Below are 10,052 nucleotides of genomic sequence, written 5' to 3' on the forward strand. Positions count from 1 at the left end.
ATATATATATATATATATATAGCTTTCTCGATTTTAATCGATTCTCATTTTTATGAAACAATATCGATTCATAAATCCCAACAATCGATTAGTCAGTCGCCTGTCAGATAATGAATGGAACATTGTAGCGCGCCTCCCATCCAAAACGACAACAGCTTGTAAACAATGTCACGTAACATCAGATTTACCACAGAAAAACATACTCCGTGACCATGAACTCATTAGTCAACTAGAGCAGGGATCTCCAACCTTTTTTACACAACAGACTGGTTACGTGTTCAAAATATTCTCGCGGACCAGCTGGAGGGGGGAGGGGGGTTATGTGGTTGATTCAGCGCATCATATTGTGGTTTTTGACTTCACAGATCGGATGATTTTTCGGATAAACAAGAATAGTGCTGGGCAGTATGACCAAAATTTTATATCACGGTATTTTTCAAAATTATACAGGTTTCACGGTACATGACGGTATTTTTTTTCCATGCATGACCGGGTGTTAACCATATTTTCTACTGATTGAGAGAGGAAATACTGCAGTATATTGACTTAGAATGCCCTATTTTACTGTCATGATGAGTGAATATTGTCAAAAAATGCCACACTAAATAGTGACTAAACACGACCCCTTTTAATACATGTTAACCAGGAGTCACTCTCATTTATAATCGCGGCATCGTCTGATAAAATCAACATGCATCTACACTAAAGAGCGGCTATGCGGTTGTTTTGGCTCTATTACTTTGTCTCATGCAGCACACTGCCTGTGTCTGAGTAACAAACTAAAAAAAAAGTGCAGGTGATATTAACAGACGGACTACGCTCATATTTATAATTCCAAACAATCAGTAAGCGACAGGTGCTAGGAAATGCTGTTTTGTACTCATTTATTGACGAGTCGGCTGCGGTGCGGCTAACTGAATGCGCTGCTTCTCTGCCACTCACTGCACAGAACAGACGCCGAGAGAGGCGACACTTCCCCAGGAAAGTCAGACCTCACGTTCGCGGGACAGCACTGGCGAAATCTTCCAACTGAACCATAGCTAAGGTTTATCCAAAAAAGTTGCTAGGTTTGTCAGTTTCTATGGAAAAAAGCCGCTAAATGTGTCTGAAAGTTGCTAAATCTAGTGCTAAAGTCACGCTCGTGTGTGTGTGTGAGACGCGGGAGCTGATGGCAGGGGGCGGTGGATATTTGTGGCGGTCAATGTGGATATTGTGGATGAGTTCTTCTGTGTCATCACGTTCTATTAGTTCTACAGCTTCAGTTTCAGAACTTTCATGCTTAGTAACACATACAGCTGTTCCCTCACCACAGTGCAACAGTGAAAAGGGACCCCTTTCAAACAGTGTCATGTTCCGAAAGTTGTTTAAGCGACATACACCGACGTACACCCAGCACTAAGCAAGAAACAAGAAAAGAAAAAAAATAGCTTTGGCTGTGTGCAAGAACAGCGCTTGTGAGTAACGGATTGAGTTCCCTTTCGTTTCTTCTTGTGGTTGAAAATTCCTTGAATGTGTAAACTGGCAAATTAATCTGCAAATCACAAGCGTGCCGAACGGTGGGGTCTGTTCTCACGGATCAACTGCGTTCCATTTAACCCCTATATGACAGATCAGAACAATCTTTCATTTACTAATTTAACAAGAAATCGTCAAATTGCTATAAATATGATATCAATTGCATACAACGAAAATACAGATTAGAACAATCATTAAATAATTAAATAAATAACAGTGTCATCTATACATTTGAGACCCTGGACCAAGACCACAAAACCGTCATAAGGGTCAATTTTGTGAAATTAATATTTATACATCATCTGAAAGCTGAATAAATAAGCTTTGCATTGATGGAAAGCTTTTGTGGCAAACGTTTTTGCGACCCGGTAGCAATTCTTCCACGGCCCGGTAGTGGGTCACGACCCATGGTTGGGGACCTCTGAGCTAAAGAAATGAACTCTAGAGTGGAGCATTTTGCTAAATATGCACCATATTCATTATCTTTTTTTTTTTTACTGTCAATATTTAATTTATGTTTGAATAACTCCAAGTTTTTGTGACAACCACCATTTAAATGTTTATATTTCAAAAAACGAATTGGATTAGAAATATAATTATGTCATTTAAAGTTTAAGTTAGTGTAATAACTTTAATATTACAAAACCTTTGAGTATATTTTAAGTGTTCGTATACAAATCAGCTAATTTCAACCTTCCATATTATTGAGGTATATTTTAGGGTTGCAAAAAGGTGGAAAATTTCCAGTCAATTTCGGAAACATTCCAGAAATTTTGGAAATTTTCCAGGAGTTTTTTGGAATATTCCAGGGATTTTTGGAAAGTTTCCGGAAATTTTCCACCCCTTTGCAACCCTATATATTTTACAGCATTAGTTGAGAGATTTGTTTTTTCCTTGAGAAAATTTGCCATGTCCTGAAATCTGCAAAAATGTCAACAATTCTGTGTTTTTCTGTCAGTATGGGGTGCTGTGTGTACATTAATGAGGAAAAAAAATTTACTTAAATGATTTTAGCAAATGGCTGCAATATAACAGAGTGAAAAATTTAAGGGGGTCTGAATACTTTCCGTACCCACTGTATATACAAAATAATCTATATTGAATCAATTCAAATCGAAAACAGAATCGAATCGCAAGCTTGTGAAGGATAATCGAATCAAACTGTGAAATTTGTGTCAAAACCCAGCCCTAGTTTAAACTACGGTGAAAGCGCTGCTTGTTTTGTATGTTCACAGTTCTAACAAATTCCCTGTCTGAATGCCGAACGCAGACTACTGCCACCTGCTGGCATGGGACAGTGGTGATCTCTCACGCAGGAGCAGAGCGTACACGCTAGCTGGCTGTCGGCTGTAGTCTTTCCTGTGTTTAAGTGCAACTTTTTTTGCCCCGACGCAGGCGATGTTTGCAGTCAGCTTTCCTAAGCGCTAGCTGTTTGGTGTGTCCCTGCCCTAAATAGACTTCAGTGAAACATGCTTAACAGAATGTGGGGAAATTATGCATGTAGTATATGTGACCCTGGAGCACAAAAGCAGTCATAAGTAGCACGGGTATATTTGTAGCAATAGCCAAAAATACATTGTATGGGTCAAAATTATCGATTTTTCTTTTATGCCAAAAATCATTAGGACATTAAGTAAAGATCATGTTCCATGAAGATATTTTGTAAATTCCCTACCGTAAATATATCAAATTTATTATCATTAGTAATATGCATTGCTAAGAACTTCATTTGGACAACTTTAAAGGTGATTTTCTCGATATTTAGATTTTTTTGCACCCTCAGATTCCAGATTTTCAAATAGTTGTATCCAAACAAACCATACATCAATGGAAAGCTTATTTATTCAGCTTTCATGTGATGTATAAATCTCAATTTCATAAAATTGACCCTTATGGTTTTGTGGTCCAGGGTCACATACAGTGGGGCAAAAAAGTTTTTTTTCTCATTTTGTCTCTCATAGTTGAGGTATACCTATGATGAAAATTACAGGCCTCTCTCATCTTTTTAAGTGGGAGAATTTGCACAATTGGTGGCTGACTAAATACTTTTTTTCCCCACTGTATGTGTATTTCATTATTAGATGGTTTAATAGTCATACTAGGTCATGCTGCAATTAGATGTTTTGATTAAATGTTCAACCCTATCATAAATTAGCACTGATAAACCATAATTCTGGCTCTCTATATAATGTGTCCTGTCTGCTATAACATCGAGGATGAGGCTGCACGTGATGAAGATCATCACCTTGAAGTGGTTGGCGTCTTTTCTTCCGTCTTCTCCCTCGGATTCAGACGCGGCCCTGAACTGCAGAGTGCCGGTGTTGATGTAGAAACCGCCCAGTTTAGTGGTCAGAGACGCGGGAACGAGCTCGTCATACTGTAGAGACACAACAGACATGAGGACAATCTGAAGAGTGAAATATGCTGTCTATACATTCATATACTAATCAGAAAAACATTTCTGAATATACATCATGCTGTATGCAAACATGCAGTGTTTCGAAACATTTTGAATGCTAAATTATTCGTAGTCCAAATTATTGTTCCTATGGGGGAAAAAAAAAACACGGCGCACAATTGCACATTAAAGTGAACCTGCATCAATGTGCAGAGTGAAATATATAATCCATACAGTCATACATTTTTGAGAAAAACACTTTAATACACATTTTCACATATGCATAATTTTCAAAGTAGTTTTTTGTCATTTGGGAGATGACGTGTTAGTGTTAATTAGTATTGGGTGATATGCTAATTTTCCATATCGCCAGCCTGTGAGATCGCCAATGCATGATATTATTGTGCATGGGTGTGTGTGGGGGCAAGAGAGAGACTCTCTGTACTTGTCATAGGCTAATTCATAACTATTTGGGGTTTTAAACATCTGCTATTGTCGATACATGATACTATCGTCTATCGGCACAACCTGGTGATTGAGAGCATTTCGGGAGGCAGTCAGCAGTGAATTTGTCCGTGAGGATCAATGAAGCGCCCTCTCATACTCACGGCCTCAGAGTTGTCGATAAACGGATCCGTTTCATCGTAGCCGTAACCGATATCGATGAGATCCTGCATCCGGTCTCGTCTCTTCTTCTTAACAGTGCATCCCTGAGACGATAACGCACTAACCTCAATGTAAAGTCAATAACACATAATATTTCTTTAACATATCAAGACTTCAGAGCTTTCTGCGTAAATAAAAACACAGGTGGACGGACGCTCGAACGAAAGACGTCATGTGAAAGATTACATACATATTTGCTCTCAAATTTCCTGGCCAGAGCCTCGACTTCTTGCCGCTCTTTGTCTTCATCTGCAAACGAGTCACTGGGGTCCAGAGCTGGAGTGAGACCCTGAGGAACCTTCCTCACCTTTAGGAGCAAACAAAATTAACTCATTTATAGTCCCAAATGCGAACAGATACTGTCATGGATTTTTGTTTAATCATTCCAACTAATGTTCAGCTTAAATATAAATAACTCTCATTAATGTGCAATATGCACGCATTTCAAGTGCAATGTTTGTACAGGCTTTTCAGTGTACTTTTTTTTTAAATTGCTATTTTTAAAATCTTTACATTTAAACTACTTGTTTCAAGTGGAATATTTAAGAGTCTCATGTTACTTTCTGAAAATTGCCACACTAAAGTTGTTTTTGTGCATGCAGCAATCTACACAAAATTGCTAATATTAAACCAACATGAATTTTACAATACAATACCAAAAACAGAAAACATTTAATAACAGGGCTGCCACTACATTTTGTACTGACATAAAATTAATAAAACACCAGATCTGTCAAGCTAAAATCAAACCAAATATCACCTGACCAATAAATAAACAGTCAAAAATTGCGTTCTTATCCTAAAAATGAGGAGAGACCGTAAATAAAAGCATCATGCAACTGAGGTAGCAATGCAATCTTTAGCAATACCGGCTCAATCTCAAACACTACACCACCCGTCATTACTACTGATGCAGTAACTATTTTACACTAAATTAACTGATACTTCTTTTTACATTTATGACAGATTCTCTTATTATGGAGAAAATGGGGTTGAGCCTACAACCTTTTCAGCTCAGATATTTAATAACAACTGCACCACCCACTTATGTCAGTGTGGGATACTACTATTGTTAAAGAAAAGTACTGCATTGTAAAAAAAAGTTTCACCTAAAGTATCCTGCAGTATATTTACTTCAGGTTCGGTTCTCCTGGATGAGTCTGCGTTTGAACTTAAAGGGGTCATATGATGCGATTTCAAGTTTTCCTTGCTCTTTGGAGTGTTACAAGCTGATTGTGCATAGATAAGATCCCTGAAGTTGCAAAGACTAAAGTCTCAAAACCAAAGAGATATTCTTTATCAAAGTTAAGACTCTGCCACGCCCCCCTAAAACGCCTCGTTCTAACACGCCCCCACATATCTACCTCACTATGTGGAAATATTTGCATAATGCCGCCCAAATGTTCACGCAAAGAAAGAAGGCGTGGTTTCAGTAACCGCAGTTAGTGTTGAAGCAGCATGTCAGGGAGATGCTGTGTGTTTCTAGGCCAAAGCAAGAGCCCTTTATTTGGCCTTCCGAAAGTAGATGCATTTAGGAATATTTATGATTACTTACAATAGAACAGCAATGCATTTTATGGACAACCATTTCGTGAACCTAGGAGAGGAGGTAATTCTGACTTTGCTATGACAATCTGGCGCTTCAGAATCAGCTACTGTTTTGTTATTAGTTTAAGTATTTGCTATTGACTGTTCAAATGCAGCTTTTTTGCAGCTCAGATACTTAACAACCACTAAACCACACACTTGTCATGCATGTCAGTCTGTGATACTGCTGTTATTAACGTAAAGTACTAAACAGTGTTGGGGAAAGTTACTGTAATATTGTGTTACTTTCTAAAAAAGTAACTAATTACACTGAACAAAATTATAAACGCAACACTTTTGTTTTTGCCCCCATTTTTCATGAGCTGAACTCAAAGATCTAAGACTTTTTCTACGTACACAAAAGGCCTATTTCTCTCAAATATTGTTCACAAATCTGTGTTAATGAGCACTTCTCCTTTGCTGAGATAATCCATCCACCTCACAGTTGTGGCATATCAAGATGCTGATTAGACAGCATGATTATTGCACAGGAGGTGTGCCTTTACTAGTTAGTTACTTTTTACAGAAAGTAATGCGTTATGTTACTTTTGCGTTTACTTTCCTCATCTGCCTTGGCCTCATTTTTCTCTCTTCAGAAACAAAAAGAAATACAAATGTTGTTTCTCTAAAGTCATTTTAGCTTATTAGTATGGTTGATCAATGAAGGTCAGCAGCTACAAGATACAGGTTAATAAAATGGAATTAAATACATTAAGGATAGTTTGCCGCCTTGGAATAATAAGGTTCTATCTGCATTCGGAGTGGTTTTGAGATATTGAGCTTCAAAGTTTTTGCATTCCATATAAAAGTGATATAGGGAACAAGTCTCTTTCATGCATGTATTCTAAATGTACAATATCAAAATCCTCTCGAATTTGTAAATGGGGATTTTTGGAACGGGTTAAATGCAGATAGAACCTTCTTATTCTAAAAAGTTCCGCTTCGAAATTCCGCTATTTTATTCCACTTGGAATTATAAGGTTCTATCTTGCAAAACATTAATTGAAGCAACAAATTTCAAGAAATACAAACAGTTCACTTATAATTTATTTTAAAAATAAAATTAGTGTTGTAACAATGTGTCGATATGTATGAGACAGGTCAATTGAATGCTTTCTATGACATTTATTTCATATTTTAGGACAAATATTTTTTTCTTGTTCAAGTAAAGCATAAAAAGCAATGCTAAATATTTTGTCCAGTGCAGATGTTAATTTTATATATTATTTGGTAGAATAATAAAATCAATTTCTTTACAATCTACTAGATGGTGGTGCTGAGTTTTTTCTGGTGAGGTCAGCTGGGTCACCTTCAGCATGCAGCAAGTAATGGCGCTTTTCCACTGCATGGTACGGCTCTGTACGGTTCAATTTTTGGGGGTTTTCTACTGGGTACAGTACCTGGTACCTTTTTTAGTACCACCTCGGTTGGGGTTCCAAGTGAACCGTACCATTACCAAAAGGTGACGTGTAAACTCTGCAGATCAGGGCCACAAAAACAAAAGAACTGCTAGATTTAAATCAGCACAGCCAGCGAAGGATCAAATGCAACGGTTTCAAACCAGCTCACCTTTTTTAACAACCAAAAAGTTTTGTTGTCCGATGTATGGACTTACTTCGGATTTGTAAATAAGGATGGGGTGTAAGTAGGGATGCACTGAAAATATAGGCTACATATAATAATGTATCATGAGACCTCTGGTGATATTGTATCGTGACACAAGTACCGTGATAATATCATATCGTGAGACCTCTGGTGATATTGTATCGTGACACAAGTATCGTGATAATATCGTCTCGTGAGACCTCTGGTGATAATAGGGCCTTTCGCACCGCAGGAACCTTTTCATAGTACCAGAACTAATTGTGGAACTACCCACCTTTCGGCGTGTTCGCACCGCCGGAACTGGGAGCGATTTTAGTACCAGACTGCCTTTTTCGAGAACCAAATTAGCTCCTACTCCGGAGCAGGGTCTAACCAGCACAACTGGTACTAATCGTGACGCAAGTAGACATTGAGTGCAGCACTTGTAGCAAATGTAGCACTGCCAGCTGTCGTTGGAGATTCTTAGTCCTCCTTTCCGTTCTTTCAATCGCTTTACGTATACGTCGACTTTCCATGTCCATTATTGTGAAACCCGCGAGACACAACAAACACACAGCTCCGAACACAGCGTCCTCCATCCTCCTGTTGTTAACCTTGTTTTTATTCGTTTTCGTTGTTGAACGCCGCGCACAAATGACGTCGCTGTCGACTGGCTTACGTCACTTCCTAGTACACACTGTCGGTGCGAATGCAACCCTTTAAATGGTACTGGGAAATAGTTCGCGCAAAATCGTCCCAGTACTTTAGTACCGTACATTTAGTTCTGGAACTAAAGCGGTGCGAAAGGGCCTATTGTATCGTGACACAAGTATCGTGATAACATCGTATCGTGAGACCTCTGGTGATATTGCATCGTGACACAAGTATCATGATAATATCGTATCGTGAGGCCTCTGGTGATATTGTATCGTGACACAAGCATCGTGATAATATCGTATCGTGAGGCCTCTGGTGATATTGTATCGTGACACAAGCATCGTGATAATATCGCATCGTGAGGCCTCTGGTGATATTGTAACGTGACACAAGTATCGTGATAATATCGTATCGTGAGGCCTCTGGTGATTCCCACCCCTAGTAATTAAACATCATTTCAGGAACAGTTTAAGCAGCTACTGTAATACTGAATCTGTTTTTGTGCGAGTGTGATGAATAAATACATGTTCACATTTAGTCTAGATCTACAGCAACATCACGTTCACACGCCTCTGTATTTACTCCGGATTTCTCTCAACATGGGGACAGGAGAGCTGTCAGTCAATACACGAGAAAACAAAATAACTGGCGTTACTTATCTGAAAAAGTAACTCCGATATTTTCTTGTAAATTTAAAAGTAATGCGTTACTTTACTAGTTACTTGAAAAAAGTAATCTGATTACATAACTCGCGTCACTTGTAATGTGTTACCCCCCAACACCGGAACTAAATAAAAATAATAAAAAAAAGTGTTTTCTAAAGTATCTCACAGTACATTAGGACATGTTCGGTTCTCTTGGATTCGAACCCACAACCGTTACCGCTGACCCACCTGCAGGTTGGACTGGACCAGCTCGCTGTAGTGGAACTCGGCTGATCGCTGTTCGCTCGGTTCTGACAGGCTCAGGTTGAGGCGGACGGTGGGTTTGGGTTCGAGTTCGGGTTCGCCGGGATCCGATGCCGGTTTCCCGGTACCGAACAGCCCCCCGCCGGTCACACCGGCACTCGGTTGATTCTCTTCGTCCTCCCGTCGGCGCTTCTTTGACTCGGGCGCCGCCGGTGTGGTGCTGAATGAGGCGAGCGTAACGAACGGGACTTTTCTCGGGTCAGCCATTGGACTCTCCGGTTCTGCTCGAGCCGAACACACAGGCGCGCGCTCCCCACGATTAGCTTGTGCTAAAATTAGCGCTTACACTGTTAAACAACACTTCAGTGACGGCACGGAACGAAATGAACTCCGTTTTGCGTTATACAATATTCCCTCACAGCGTTCGCGTTGCAGCGGTTTCATTTAGTCGAGTGTGAAAGTAGTTTTTGTTTATCTCTGTGAAATCTCGGCAGCATCTGTAGCGGCCATTTTCACTAGCTGTAAATACAGAATGAGGCGGTGGGGTCACTGAGCATGCGCGGCTGGAACACGACCAATCAGAAGTCTCACAGCGCCCTAAGACCCGCCCACTCTGAAAACGCCAGGGCGGAGCCGCTTCCGTGCGCGCTGACCGCGGGAGATTCAGACTCAGAATGATTCATCCCAGTGAGTCAAATCTTTTGATTCAGTTCACAAAAAGACTCGTTCGGAGACGC

General features: G+C 39.7%; 1 protein-coding gene across 2 annotated transcripts in view; it reads right to left on the reverse strand.

Annotated features, from left to right (window-relative positions):
• The window catches only part of ubn2b (ubinuclein 2b), a 58,819-nt gene extending 48,976 nt beyond the window's left edge, over window positions 1-9,843 (reverse strand). For both annotated transcript variants that reach the window (XM_016261461.1, XM_016261460.1), the window contains exons 1-4: window positions 9,301-9,843; window positions 4,770-4,886; window positions 4,522-4,623; window positions 3,761-3,892 (exon numbers count right to left, since the gene is read on the reverse strand). In XM_016261461.1, coding sequence (XP_016116947.1) covers window positions 3,761-3,892; window positions 4,522-4,623; window positions 4,770-4,886; window positions 9,301-9,582 — 633 coding nt within the window. In that variant the 5' untranslated portion in view covers window positions 9,583-9,843. The remainder of the gene's footprint in view (window positions 1-3,760; window positions 3,893-4,521; window positions 4,624-4,769; window positions 4,887-9,300) is intronic.
• Window positions 9,844-10,052: the final 209 nt, after the last annotated feature.

The sequence above is a fragment of the Sinocyclocheilus grahami genome, unplaced genomic scaffold (assembly GCF_001515645.1).
Source record: "Sinocyclocheilus grahami isolate Dianchi unplaced genomic scaffold, SAMN03320097.WGS_v1.1 scaffold2447.1, whole genome shotgun sequence".
In the NCBI taxonomy this organism is placed as follows: Eukaryota; Metazoa; Chordata; class Actinopteri; order Cypriniformes; family Cyprinidae; genus Sinocyclocheilus; species Sinocyclocheilus grahami.